This window comes from Camarhynchus parvulus, chromosome 3 (genome assembly GCF_901933205.1).
Source record: "Camarhynchus parvulus chromosome 3, STF_HiC, whole genome shotgun sequence".
In the NCBI taxonomy this organism is placed as follows: Eukaryota; Metazoa; Chordata; class Aves; order Passeriformes; family Thraupidae; genus Camarhynchus; species Camarhynchus parvulus.
This window is the reverse complement of record NC_044573.1, coordinates 14,931,067-14,945,727: the sequence shown is the minus strand read 5'-3', so window position 1 is coordinate 14,945,727 and position 14,661 is coordinate 14,931,067. Positions and strand designations below refer to the sequence as shown.

The window sequence follows — 14,661 nt, the reverse complement described above, 5'->3', positions numbered from 1 at the left end:
TCTCTTAGCCAAGAGAAATATATGTAAAATTATATTTTTGGTGAGGAGAGGCAGCATTAGGTTTCAGTGAGGGTTCAGTCTAGCAGGGAAACAAGAAGGGAACTTGGAAAATGCTAAGGCAAAACCTTTTAATTACCCATTTCTTTTTTGCTGGATGCTGGGTTGTGTACAACAATTCTACAGGCCTAATTCTAGTATTGATAATATTTGCAAAAAAATCAATCTCATTCTCTTCTCATTATTTCTGAACTAGATTATCACTCAGAAAGACTCTACACACCCAAATTACCCTTTAGCAGTGACAATGCTGGTTTCCCTTCCCAGCATTCCCAAGTGGTGTGATGAACTCTGGCCTCATAGGTTCATCTGTGCTCCTGGAAGCACTGTGCAAAGGTTCCCAGCTTGCAGTATCAGCCTTGCTGGGAAGCTAAACCATGTTATCTGCTGAGCTCTGGCACAGAGATTAGGCAAAAAAAAAACACTCCTGGGAGCAGAGTGAGACAACAAAATCAGCATTTTCAGGCTACATTATTGTCTTGTCTCCTTAGAAAACATCCCTGTCAGATGACCAGGGTTCAGAATTGCAAGCAGATACAACATGTGTGGGGTTTTAATAAGGTTTGATTTTATCTTAGATGAAAAAGACAAGGCATGGAATTATAATGCATATTTCAGACACAATGGCAATACGATAGTAAAGGGCTCCCAAGTTATAAAGGAGCTTTCTGGGCTTCCTCAAAAAGTTAGTAATCAGATGGTTGTCATATAATAAATTTTCCTGTCCTCACTTAGCTGTTGAACAACAAATTATGTTAGAGGCATCTAACTGTATATACTTCATTAACATGATATTTTCAAAGAACAATAAGACAATTTCTGTGCACTTGGAGAGAGGTAAATGAAAAATATTTCCTTTTGTTTTTTTACACTGTCAATTCTTCCTTCATTGGTGAGCCCAGTTACAAAGCCATGATGTGACTATGAATTCTTAATACTGCTCCCCAGGTAATTTGTACTTGGGCATTGTTTTCTTAGGTAGAACTACATTAGGGAAGCAGTAATGTTTTTACCAGCACAAGCACAAATGGCTCATGTCTTATATATTCTGGCTGAGAAGGTGAAATCTCAAGGAATTAATTCAGTCCATGAGCAACCACTCACAACCTCCTAATATAAAAGCCTACATCATAAATATCCAATAGATAAGAGACCAGCTTATTTGATTACTTCTTTTTGTTGCCTTAAATTCCAGTAACTGAAGCTGGAAAGAACTAGATTCATGAAATGGCAAATAAGAAATGTTTACTGGACACTACACTACAACCAGGTTATACCATAAAATGTAAGTGGAATTAGTCCTTAACCTAAGTTGCCTTTTCCTGTTTAAGATGACAGACGATACGATTCTGGATGCAAGATTAACTAGAGAACAGAAAGTCTCTGTTTAAGAGAGATGTGTTGTCACAGGATTTCCATCATCTCTACCTCCCTCTCCAAGCCTTCTAACCCCCAAAGTGGGTAAGCACAGCTCAGACAAGGGATATGTAAATCACACAGCATTGCTTTGTCCAGTCATACTATGCATACAATGAATGCAACGCCCCCTCATTAGACAAGTACTGTAAACATACAACTTTCAGTCTAATCTTTAAAAACTAAAAGTTTTTAAAAGTCCTTTCTAGTTACATCCAAAATAAGTATTTTCCAGGTGAAAGTTGCATCAGGTAAGAGTGTTCACCTGTGTCAGGCCAGTGCTGGTAATTGCCAAATACTTGTGGACCTTTGTGTGTATTAAACTCCTTTCAATCCCTATTCCCAGGTTCTTGCTAATTCAACTGTGAGGTGATATATCCTTGCAGTGCAACCACCACTGCTCAGTGACCCAGCCATGCCGCTGATCACTGTCCTTGAACTAAAGCCATGAGATAACACAGTGAAGCCAGATCACATTAAAAAATATCTTGGCAACAAAAAGCAGCTTGAGTACCTTTCCCAATAACTTCTGATTACATGGGTTATGCTGACACCCAGTTCATGCACACACTATCCCTTCTGTGCTTAGCCTTAGATATAATTAGTAAGAGAGCCCATAAAGGAGTTGCCAGTGTGATGACAGATTGTGTTGTCCTTAATTCAGTGCTGCCTCTATTCATGCTATTTACCTTCCAAGCGAACAGCCCACCAAAATGAAGGTATGATTAAGGCAAAGGCAAGAATGAGCTTAACACATGCCAAGAATAGATAGTGGAAGAGGAAAGGTAGGAAAATAGAATCAGAGAATAGTTTGGGTTGGAAGGGACCTTTTAAAGGCCATCTAGTTCAACTCCACTCTGCAATGAGCCGAGACATCTTCAGCTCGAAGAATATATATCAGAAATAGAAGACATGTTGGCTTTAGTCCAGCTGGTTATAGCTGGGTGGCTTCAAGACATAAAAACAGACATATAAACATGAAGTTTCACAGTTTCTGCAGTTTTTATCATATTGTCATTATCAGGTGACTAGTTACCCCCAAATCTCAGTAGCTCTGGAAGGCGAAATTCTGAAGGACATGAAAGTGGAATGGAGATTGTGGGAAGGATGAAACACTTGGCAGTGTCCTCTTTGAACAGGGCTCCCAAGTGTGGTGGCAGCAAGGCAAAGATTACCTGTGTTTGTCGAGTCAATTGAATGCATATTCTGTGTAAGAATTCTGTATCGCTCCTACTTACTGATTTTTATTTTATTGCATTAGAAGCAAGGATATTAATCTTGCTCCATGCAAGAGCTCTTATATTGCCTTCTACAACATTTGGAAGTATTGCTTTTAGTTTAAGAACACATTTTTATTCTCAGCATGTTGCTTCCTCCCCACCAATATTTTGGCTTCATCATTAAGTCATGAGCCATAACTGGTGAGAATCAGCTCTAGGCTGATAAAAAGAATTACTACTTTTTTTGTCTCTCAGTTTACAAAAGATACTTTTTAATAAGATAGGAGGGTTACACTGAGAAATAATAATAAACTAGATTTACATTTTTAGTCAATAGAGAATGTGATGCATATATTATAGACCTCAACTAGGTAAAAGGGTATTATATCTAAGGTTTGTTAGTCTTCCTTTACATGCAGCCATCTCTGTACTGCGTTTTTCAGAGCATCATGGAGAATACCCAGCATCCACTGACAGCCTGAAATATCTCTAGAAAATCTGGCTCTTCAAAAAAACCAAATCAGAACAAACTATACTCAAAAAAACTGTTCTATTAGGAAATGTAATGAGCAAAAGAAGGGTAGATAAAGCTAAGATCATAACACAAAGGGACTTATTTGGGGCAGAACTGTCCCATCTTCTGTGCACATACTGCCAGGAGATAGCCGGGATACTGCCACTACAAGGTTAAGTATAATTGCCCCAAGACAGCAATATTTTTTTTTTTGTAGAATCCAGTATAATTCCTCCTAATTCTCCAATGGCCGGGAGAACTGGTTTACTACTGCAGGCTCTCCTGTTAATTTTATGTCTCCTCATAAAAGAGACATATGTCTTCTGTTAAAAGCAATCCTTGCCAGAGCACAGATCACTGTCACTGTGCTCTCTCTTTCCTGAGCCTTCAACCTGAGTGGTCTCAGGGCCCCTTTTTATCTTAATACTGCAAATTATTTCTTGAAGAGAATCACAAACACTCCTGAAGGCAAGGTATTAAAAAGGTAATATGCCCAACACTCTGAGTATGGGACTCCAACCAAGCAATAAAACAGAAAAGAAAAATCCCTACTCTGATATTTAACATTGAAAGAGAAGGTTAATTCCAGTGTAACTGCACAAATTAAAGCATAGGGCAATACGCCAGCAAGTTAATTCAAAGGTATTTTTATACCAAATTACAAAAAATCCCCATGATTATGATTTAAAATCTGCTTCTCTTGATTGGTAAAATAACTCTAGTTCAGTTTTCAATCTTCCACCTTTTTTGCTACTTTTACACAAGTTCTCCATTGGATGAGGACAGCACAGAAATGACATGGAAACTTTTCTGTGTTCAAAGTTTATATCTGCTACAACCAACATAAGTGGAAGAGAGATCAAGCAACAATAACACATCAATGTGCTGCTAGAACTGTCACACACCTAAGATTCTCCTCAAGACCAAAGTGTTTAAGGGGATCTTTATGAAAACACTAGATAAATGAAAATCACAAGAAACACAGCCTGTGTAAGGTGACTTCAGAGGGACTCAACTCATCAGAGGTTTGTACAGTTTATACTAAAAAACTGAGCAGACTCAGAAGGAATTTTTGACAAGTCTTCCAGTGTTATTGTAGTACATTGCCAATTTTATGGGTGGAAGCATGAACACGACTATAATCCCTCTGTTACAGGCAAAATATTTGAGGGTCAGCATTTGAGACAGCTTTAGATGCTTCACTACTTGTCACAGCAGTAGATTGAATTATCATGTCACAACACATGGTAAACAGAATGTGCTGCTTACAGTGAGCTGGTGATGAAGAGTGGGAGAATCTGGCACAAGCAAAAGGAAGAAATAATTTGGATGCAAAAGTAATTGTGGCGCTCCCACAGAAAACCATCACAGATGTTCTGGGTAATTTCAGATCTTGTCAATACAGAAACCAATCTACAACCAGCCAAGGGGAGGAGGCTCATTCCCTACAGCACCAGGGGGCAGCCATGGTTGTCTTGGCTGCATGACATTAAAGAGGTAGAGATAAAACCATGCAAGGTTGGTTTGTCTGGGCTAATTTATTTTATTTTTGAGTTGTGGCATACACATTTCCTCCAACCATCTTATAGTGTAAAGGTTAAACAGATCACAGGGTGATATTGAGTGTCTTTTACAAAGACCACAGACTGCTCCTAGAAGGAGCTGGGAACGTGGGAATAAACAAGGAGGCTCCTGGATGATATTAGTCCAGGGACATCTGAACCGTTGCAGTTTAATCACAGCTATAATAATGACCATATACATGAGTAACCCAAGAGACACTCCAAATCCAAACAATAATTAAATTGGTAACATGCCAAAACAGAAAATGCAGTGTCAGTAGCTCAGCTGACATATTTCAGCTGGGAATATTTACAGGTTCAGGCTCTTCGGTTTTGACTACAATGGCCTATGAAAAGCATCAGTTAGCAGGCTAGAGATAAACACATTATGCTGAGACTATACAATAAAATCAATACCAAAATATTGCAGAGCGAACATCAAAGGAACCTTGAAATATGGTGAAAGTTTGATAATTTGTGCAAATGCATTGCATTCCCAAGTCACTGTTTTCAGCACAAGCATGTACACACCATCCTGCCCCAGAACCCAGATTATTAGAACTGTTACCTTATTCACACCATCTGCCATTGCTTGCAGCGTTAACTCTCTAGGTCCATCCACAGTCTTCCCATTATCAGTTGGTCCCCAGCTGGCACTATATATATCTATGACTTGAGGCATATGACTGATGGAGGAAGCCTCAATAATGTCTGTCATAAACGGCTGGTCGAGCATTCGAATACCTGTAGTTTTAATCAACATAAGCATGAAATATGCATTACCCAGCACAAAATGTAATCTCAGCACCTGCAGAAGGCCACCAGTTACAGATATTTTAAGTCACTGGCAGTTTTACCCATTCAGTAATTCTACACTTGACATTCCCATGTCACCAGGGTGTGCTTACCCAGCAGGATGCCAGTATTAAACACCCAGCCACCAAGGCAGCACAGCCCAGACAGAAAAAGAACTTTATTGTTAGCTTTCTAATTACACCATATTTTCCATCTACTCTTTGAGAACACTTTAAAAATAACAGACTTCAGCAGTCTTAGAAATTCAGTGCTTAAATAATATCAATGGCATTTAAAATAAGATTTTGTAAGCTAGCAAAAAAGAGTAAGGTCCCCTCCCTCATCTAACTTATATTCAGTTTTGTGTTCACATGTCATAAGTTATTCAAGTAATTTTTCTATTCATTTGGGTGCATCTCCAGAATTTAATTAGAGGAGGGAAACATGCTACACAGCAATTTCCTGGAAAGATATCATTCTGTCAACATGCAGATGCAATAGCAAAATATGGCCAGCACGTGGAGGAAAAAAGCAAACTAAAACCCACCTCCTTTAACCTATACTGCAGTAGAAGTCAAAGAGTTTAAATGATACAATCTCAGGACATGTCAACTTCATAAAACCTTAAGTGTTGACTCTAAGTGAGCCAGAGTGCAACAGACAGCATCGTGCCTCACACACAGGACAATTCCAGTGACAGCCAACCTGTCACTTGGCCTCTGGATGAGACCTGAGTAACCAGGGATTCATTCCAAGCTTTATTTGTATCCCCGAGTTGAAGTTCAGCTTTTCCCAATGGTTTAGGACAGAGACTGGGCAGAAATCAGTGCCAAACAGTGTGAATGGCAATAAGGATCCTGATTTAGAAGCCAGTGGCTTTGCTATATTCAATAGAAAACCAGTGTGTTTCAAATATAAGGCTGGAAAAAAGGTGATATAAATTTCAAATAGAAATCAGACCAAAGCCGGATGTTCTTGATGGGCTAACTCAAGCTAACATGAAGTCAAACTCAATCGGTGAGAAATTGCTTCCCATACTAGTGCCAAACAGTGCCATGGACCACACAGTGGTGTTGCCAATGCATATTGTCCTCAGGCAGGGAAGGCTGGCTGGCACTTCCAAAAACTTGAGGGGATTTTAATGCAAAGTGGACAAACACAGAAGATTATTTGTTGGCTGTTGGTCACCAGAAATATTGTCACACCTCTTGATTTTTAAGCAACCAGCTTGCAGTTGTAGAGTTATATGAATAATATGGACATGGTCCAGACAAAATCCCATGTCTCAATTCAGATTCCTTAAAGAGTAACTCTTGAAAGAATGTAAATTTTGTGGAATGTCCCATCCCTGAAGGAAATGTTACCCTTCCTGAAGAAAGGAGATATTTATTAGACCTGCCCAGCCAGTTACTAACTCTCACTGATATTTCCTGGGTAAGAGCTTAGCAAACATTGCTTGGTGCTCTTCTCTGGTGGAGATTCAGCTTTCAGTCATGTAGGTGACCGGCGAAATGTGGACTTCCTCAGATTCTCCTGACACTACAGTGAAACAGGGGCTGGCCAAGCAGAGCAGCACTGTCCATGTGCACACACTGTGGACCATCTCCAAGAAGCAATGGGTGATGTTCTGGTGTGGATCAGGGAAAGTAAAGTGAAATTCATAAGCATCTATCTCTGCCTGCAGTACCTCAGTTCTCATCATGGAACTGTCTTAAGAGTGGGAAAACTGGATTTCTTCAGATTCAACTAAACTGACACATGGTGTGGAGAGCCTAACTCACTCCAAGCACTGTATTCAGTATGTATGTGCAGAGAAGAGCTTGTTAGAAGTAAAAATGCCCAAGGTGTGGATGCTGAGTGCTAGGTACCACCTGTTTCATTCTCCGCATCTGCTCCTATCACTCTGCGTCACTGTTAAAACAGAGGAAACCTACAACCACAGAGATATACAGCCCTGTGAGAGCCTTAAGAGTAAGAGCAGCATAAGATTTGCCTTTTCAAATGGTTTTTAAGTGCAGCAGGAATTGATACTTTACCTCCTGCAAAATGAGATTTGGCACAAACGATTCTATAGCTACGCAGGGAAGAAGCACTGAAAATCAGCATACAAACAGGAGCTGGTATATGAAGGAGCAGAGCTGCTCTTTTGCACTGTTATTAAAAAGCCTTTATTTATAAGGCCCTTGATTGAAAAGGCAAAGCCAGGGAGAAATTCCTCTCTCCAGCACGAATCTGCAGCCCTGTCCTGGGCAACACCCTCTGTCTCTGCAGGAGGAGCTCTGCCTGAAGCACAGTGGGCTATTTACACCCTGGATTGCTACCATACCTGCCACTTTGGAATTGTACGCAACTCCCACACCACAGATGTTGTTGTTGGCAGCAGCAGACACCTCTCCTGCACACCTTGTCCCGTGGCTGTGAAAAGGAAGGCAGAGAGACCAGATGAACCCCAGCTAATGCACGTGCTGAGCTGAGCTGGATCACTGTGAGCTTGTTTTGCCTCAGTCAGCTCCCAGTGCTGCAGAGGAAAACCATTCAATGCAAAACTGTTGAGTGCTGAATACTGGCACGTGTTCATTCCTTGCTGAAGCAGGCAATATCCAGTTCCCCCTCTGCAGGACGAGTGAGGCTTGCTCTGAGGTTAACATGTATCCCTACACTGCATTTAACTGTAAAGTTACTCAGGCCTTTTCATTTTAGCTTGTGAGACAGGCTCTGCCTCGTTAACAAATCTTAGTAGAAACAGCCCCTGACAGAACAGCATAAATATAAAATCAATATTAGTTCCTTTATTTTTGTGTCTTGACACCGTGACACCCATTACTTTGAACCTTATGGAACAGTCTGGGCTGCCTTTTTGCTGTCTGAACGCGTACAAAGAGCATATCCCTGCCCACAAAAGAAATGCCCACAGGAAGAGGTGGGTGCAATACCAAGCTGGAGTAGGAGAAGGGAGCCACAATGGTCACTGCACTCCTCAGCAGCAGAGCTGCACATGGCTGGCCAGGTGCAAAGCTGTGGGACCTAAGGCACATGCATCCCTCTCATCCAGCGCCTGATTCCCAAAAGAGCTGACAAGGTGCTCCAGCTCACAGAGCAATTGTTTTCTGCTCAAGTGGGAAAAGTCTGCTCTGATACAGAGGTCCAACTTTGGGCTGACACATGGCATTTCAGTAATACCTGGTGTCTATGAAGTGCTTTACAGCTCTTAACAGAGACTCTTTAGCTGTAGTGGCAGTTACTGGCACCCTGGCAGTGGCTCCTGCAGGAAGGGAAATTGCATTTTCCTTTCTCCTAATTCATCCTAGAAATTAAACTCAAGAGAAGAGAAATGCAGACAATATAACCTAGTTTTTAAAAAACAGCATAGCAGCAGGGAAATTACTGAAACCTGTGCTGCTGTCAGGGTTTTTTTTAGTCTAAGATGTTGAATCAATATATGACTCCATCCTACTGCTCACATCAATCCACTCTGAGCATTGAAACTGGCGCTGATTCTACAGCATGCTAAGGATTCATGCAATTCAAAACGCTATATTATAAAGGTTATACTGAGTATCAGATGGACCATCCTGGAAGGCAGCAAAACAGGTTTTAATCACCTTTTCTCCCTCTCTTTCCCTTTATGGGTGTCAGGCAAAGATAAGTGTAACATTAATAAAAAGATAAGAAGCAAGACATACTTTTTCCTGCTCTACTTAGGAGAATATATTTTTAGAGGTAGTTCCATAAAGAGAGATGACAAAAGATCTCGTCCACTTCCTTTTGCAAAGGGGGTAGAGAAGACAGAAATACAGATTTCTTATTCAGCTCCTGCAGAAATTTCTATCAACAATCAAACAACAAGATTTTCCCTCATGATCTTGCTCAAAGAAGTGTGACAGAAACGCAACATTCATCGGTAGGTGCTAGCAATGCTAGGCATTCATTATCTAGTCACCTATGGGCCAACTACAAGGCACAGAGAAGAATAAATGGTTTTGTTCAAAATTGGTTTGACTAATGCTGGGGTGCAAAACATTACTGATGCTGCAAGATTACAGTGAGAAAAACTGTATTAGGACCTTCCTGACAAAAAAGTTTTACCAGAAGGTCTTCTCCCTGTCCTAGCCTCTCCAGAGCAGTGGCCCACACAATGGAGACTGTAAACAGGCCTATTCCAGCAGCTCAGAGTTTCAATACTGTGACGCTGACTAGAGAGAAAAAAAAAATCACTTATGAGTACATGGAAGTGCATTTGGTTGAATTATTAATAGCAAATAGCAGACTTTTCCAACTCAGCCCTATTTGCTGTTCATGTATCATTGATAAACCTTTGCGGTTTCTATGAAGTGACTCATGTCAGAAGAACAAATCACAGCCTTTCTCTACAGTGTTCACCTCTTCCCTATTTCAATATTTAACATAGGGGGATAAAACACAAAAATATTTTCATCTGTGAACAAGCTACTTCAAAGGTAAACCATATATTAGCAAGTAGAGCAAGTCTTCCATAAACTTTATGTAAGTGAACACATTTTATGTGAACATGCATAGAAAAAGTAAGGGGGAGAAGTGGATTTAGTTGAAAAACAGTTTTGCATACTGTATTTTAAAAAATACCTCTATAGTAGCTACAAAAATTTCACTGTCTGTTGTCTTTGAAAAGAATTCTGTTTTAAAATCCACTGCCAATGGTCCTGTGTGTGCCTCCTTACTGATGTCTTTTTGAAAGTGTCAGAGGTGGCACAGATTTTTATTGAGGTACCTTTTCATCTGCTTTGAAATGCTTCTGCAGACAGCAAAGGACAGGACCCATCCATCCAATCTTCAGCTGTTTGCAGGGGAGGGCTATGCAGAGCTGCAGTCTCAATAGCTGGGACCATCTGCCTTTCTTGACCAGTTTAGCTGCTTGCATTGGGCAGCAATTAAACATGCAGAGCTCAGATGGACACTTTGTGGGGCATATGCAATCCCCTTTTTACTCACATAACATTGTCAGCCTCTAAGCATTATTTACAGAAGGGAAAACATTCTCCTACTTTGGTTTGGATCCACAGTTAGCAAAAGATTCTGACATCTGAAGAATATAGGTTTCCAAAATAGCAAATAAATTTTTCCCTGCTAACTCATTAGCTGAGTGAGAGAATATAGAGAATACAAAGGCCATAGGAGCAGAGATAATTACTGGTAATTTAGATCAGGGCAGAAATTTGTAGTCTCATTGCTCTGAGTTCGAAAGCCCAAGTTGTGCCTTCTGCATGCTCACAACATGAAATCAGATGGTAGTATGAGGCCACTAATTCCTATGGCTACCTCTTCACTGCAGAATGTGGTACATGCCAAGGTACTGAATGTGGTTCAGGAGAGAGTGTTCAAAATCAGTCAGTTCCCAAAGTGGTTCTTAGAAAACACTGAGTTCTGTGGGGCTGCCTCTCGTTTTGGGAACAGGGCTTGATTCAAGTTCCTTCACTGCTCCCACTGCTCCTCAGGCTCAAGCACAACTCTGTTCCATGTTGAACCAAGTGCACCCTCTCCTGCTGGGTCCCCAAGCTGTGGATCTGAACACAGTCAAACAGTGAATACAGCAAACATGAGAATAAACCCCTTGGCTGCCAAGCCATCTATGGGCCTCTGCTCACAGCAGCAGCTGAACTGCCTGATAGCAATTTCCTGCCTGAGGCACCACCCTTCCCTTCCAAAAACCACCCTGCATGGTTTCATAGGCCATTGGCTGTTAGATGGAAAGGCCAAAGTGATTCCAGCAGTCTTGCAAAGCCCCAAATGGAAGGGGAATTTGTGCTTACAAGCAGAGCAGCTGTGAATAATGGAATACTCCCTGCAAAAACCTCTCCTATTTATTCCTAAAGTCTTACAAACACATTTCACATGCAGCTGGCAGCTCACAAAAGCCCCTTAGTGATCACTCCTCTGCTTCTTGTTCCACAAAACACTTGAATTGCTCACACAGAAATGTATTTTTTATAGAATACATTCTTTATCCTATTTCGAGTCTGATCCTTCTGCATGCATAAAATTCGATGGGAGATGCATCACTGGCTGTGCAAAATGGAGCCTTTATTTAAGGTTTCTCTCAATAGATAGTCCATGTAATCATGGCCTATCCAGATGCACCTGTGTAGCTACACATAGGGACAGACTGTCAGAGGCAGACAGCTATTACCTACCAGCGACACTAATTCAGGAGTCAGAAGCCATGGTAAGAGCTTATAGAGGAGTATGTCAGCTCAATTAACAGAATAGCAAAGAAATACACAGTAGTCACAGCTACTCCTGGACAGCTGGATAGAGAATGCTCGTTTGCATCTTAACCTGCAGAAAACTAAGAATCTTGCATCTTAAATCCTTCCTTACACTTTGAAGGCAGGAAAGGGATGCTCCACTGAATGTGTTGCTCCCATGATTTACCTTGCAAGACAGAAAATTCCCTGTCTTGCAAAAGAAATCTGAAGGTTCATCGTATCATAGAGTGGTTTGGGTTGGAAGGGACCTTAAAGATCATTTAGCTCCAATCTCCCTGCTATGGGCAGGGATGCCACCCATGAGATAAGGCTGCTCAGGACCCCATCCAGCCTGGTCCTGAACACTTCCAGGGATGGAGCATCCCAGTATGACTAACGTTCATTGACAAACAATGTTATATTTCCTAAGTATCAATTTAATTTTTTCTGAAAAGAAAGAACAGTGAAGGATATCTGCAAAGTAATTTCTCTGTGGTTTTCCTCCTCCTATTGCTGACCTGAACTCTCCATTCCCCCAAGAAACAGAGGAAACTGATGCAGTTCTATGACAACCTGAATCACGTCGTTCTCAAAATATCACAGATTGGGTCACAAACAATAGTGCTGCTCACCCTCAATGCTTCACTGAAGTGCTTGAAGTTAGCCAGGGGCACCTGGGACCAGAGACAATAACCCCTGCCACATCTGGAATGTTTGAGGTCTATTCAAAGAGACTTTAGCATGTAACTCCCTCCAGGGAGAGTTTACTTTGCCGAACAGGTAAGAATGGCAAAATGGGCCCCACTATAAAATACTTGATAGCAGCAGAATCAGTGTTAATGGGACTTGGCAGAACATACCCAATTTTATGAAGTTCCACACTGAAAACAACAAAAGCTACCATTACACACTAAAGCTAATTTTAATTTTCTTCCTCTCCAGAGCTAAGTGGTATCTTTCTCCTAAAAAGATCCTTTGCATAAATAAAGCAAGAAAGTCAGCAGACCTTCACAAATTAGAGCCCTAGTCTTTCTGTGACTTTCCATTCACTAACTGGATTCATACTACTTTAAAAGTGTCAGAGGTCCTTTCACAAAATGAAGCAGAAGTCTCATTGAGATCTTGCTTTGGCCATAAAATTGCAGGACTACAAGGAAGGACATCACAGCTCCTAACTCTGTTTAATCCATTCCAGGAGGCCTGTATCTGAGGTAGAAGCACAGCTGCTTCTTTGTTGTGTCACTCTGACAGAACTACAATTGATTTCTTTAGAAATAAAAACAAAAACCCCCATCCAAAACTAGGAGACCATCCAGTCATCCTAAGTCAGAGATGAAAACCACATCAAATAGGGCTGAAATATTTTTTGATAAGCACTCAGTCTGAGCCCTGAAATCTTTAAAAAGTTTTCAACAAAAAGTTATGTAGCCATCACTTATCCAAACAATCTAAAAATATACTTTTCTGGAGCAGCAACTTCATTTATAAACTATAAGCCTAAAAAAATGATGTTGTAAATAACCTCTAATTTTCAAGCAGCAGTGAGACTGCAGTGTCTGTTCTGTGATGATTGAATTTAGCAAAAACCAGACATTTCACAAAAATGCAGAATTTCTTACATAAACCAAAGTGAAGAGCAGGCTGCCCACAATCCACTTACCTGTTAAACCAGTCATCTGTATAGCGGGGATAGGGGTAGGGATCATTGCTGCTGAAGTCATAGCTGGCTTTGGCATTCTACAAAACACAAGGAACACAGAAAATCAGCTGAAGAACAGACATGAAGTGAAACACAAATGGAATGAAAAGCCGAGAATCAATAGCAAACTGCCCTCTTCATTCTGCGAGATGTATCTGGACAGAAACCAGTCCCTACAGTGCCGTGCCATTTCCCATTTTCTACACCAGCAAGCCTAGGGAACAATATTTTCTGGCATGCAAAGCCTCCTGTAGACCAGTGTGGTCAATTGTGAGATGGTGTGAGAGATCAGGTTACTACTGGGCATCAACATCAACACTTACAAGAGTATTCAGGTATTAAACTACTTGGTGTGGCAAAGCAAAGGTTAAATCCCATTTTCCAAATGGTGGTGGAAGTGACAAGACACTTGGGTCTTCCACAAAAGAAGTATTTTTGAAAACCTCCTTCGTGATACTACAACAGTAAGATTTCTAAAAGCATTTCAATGCCTAAGAATGTAAATTTCTCAAGATTCAACTGTGAAAACTGCATTAATGGCCAGCACATATACCCAAAAATCTCTTTGCATATTTTCTCATTCCTTTAGTTGTCTGAACAGCTTCACAAATGTGGCTTTCAGGCACTTCTCAAAATGTCATCCCATGTCTCTGCTTTCTATATAAATCTAATTTATTGCTGACTTGTCCTATCAGCAGTTAAGGACACTCAGCAACTTTTTGATCTGAAGCAAATAGAAAGTTTCAGAAAGTCAAGTGCCATCTCCTTTTTTCCCTCTTAATGAAAAAATAAAGGGTGTCTGAAAATTAGGCTTTTAAAAATATTTAGCAGTTTCCTCTCAAGTGTATGTTTATTGAGTTTATGTTTTAATAATCATCATACTCAAGGAACTGAATTATGGTAATTCTCAATTAATGTGTACTTGTATTCCTTTTAAGATTTGGCTGAGCATGCTATTGAAGATAATTTGAGATTTGTGCATGAATAGCTTTGCTCCTAAAAACATTCCCTTTCATCTGAATCTCAGTTCCTGAGATACAGGAATAGACAGTCCATTGGTAGCACCCAAGTTTTGGATTCAAACCCTTAAACTCCCAAAAACTTGTTCCAGGATGAAATGAGGATAACATTGCCCTTGATACTTAGAGGGCAAAACTAAGTGTCTTTCAAGTTATTG

General features: G+C 40.6%; 1 protein-coding gene across 4 annotated transcripts in view; it reads right to left on the bottom strand.

Moving 5' to 3' along the window:
- Positions 1–14,661, bottom strand: part of PCSK2 (proprotein convertase subtilisin/kexin type 2) — a 111,420-nt gene that overhangs the window by 23,145 nt on the left and 73,614 nt on the right. For all 4 annotated transcript variants that reach the window (XM_030944475.1, XM_030944474.1, XM_030944476.1 and 1 more), the window contains 3 exons: positions 13,446–13,522; positions 7,891–7,979; positions 5,338–5,513 (listed from right to left, as the gene is read on the bottom strand). In XM_030944475.1, coding sequence (XP_030800335.1) covers positions 5,338–5,513; positions 7,891–7,979; positions 13,446–13,522 — 342 coding nt within the window. The remainder of the gene's footprint in view (positions 1–5,337; positions 5,514–7,890; positions 7,980–13,445; positions 13,523–14,661) is intronic.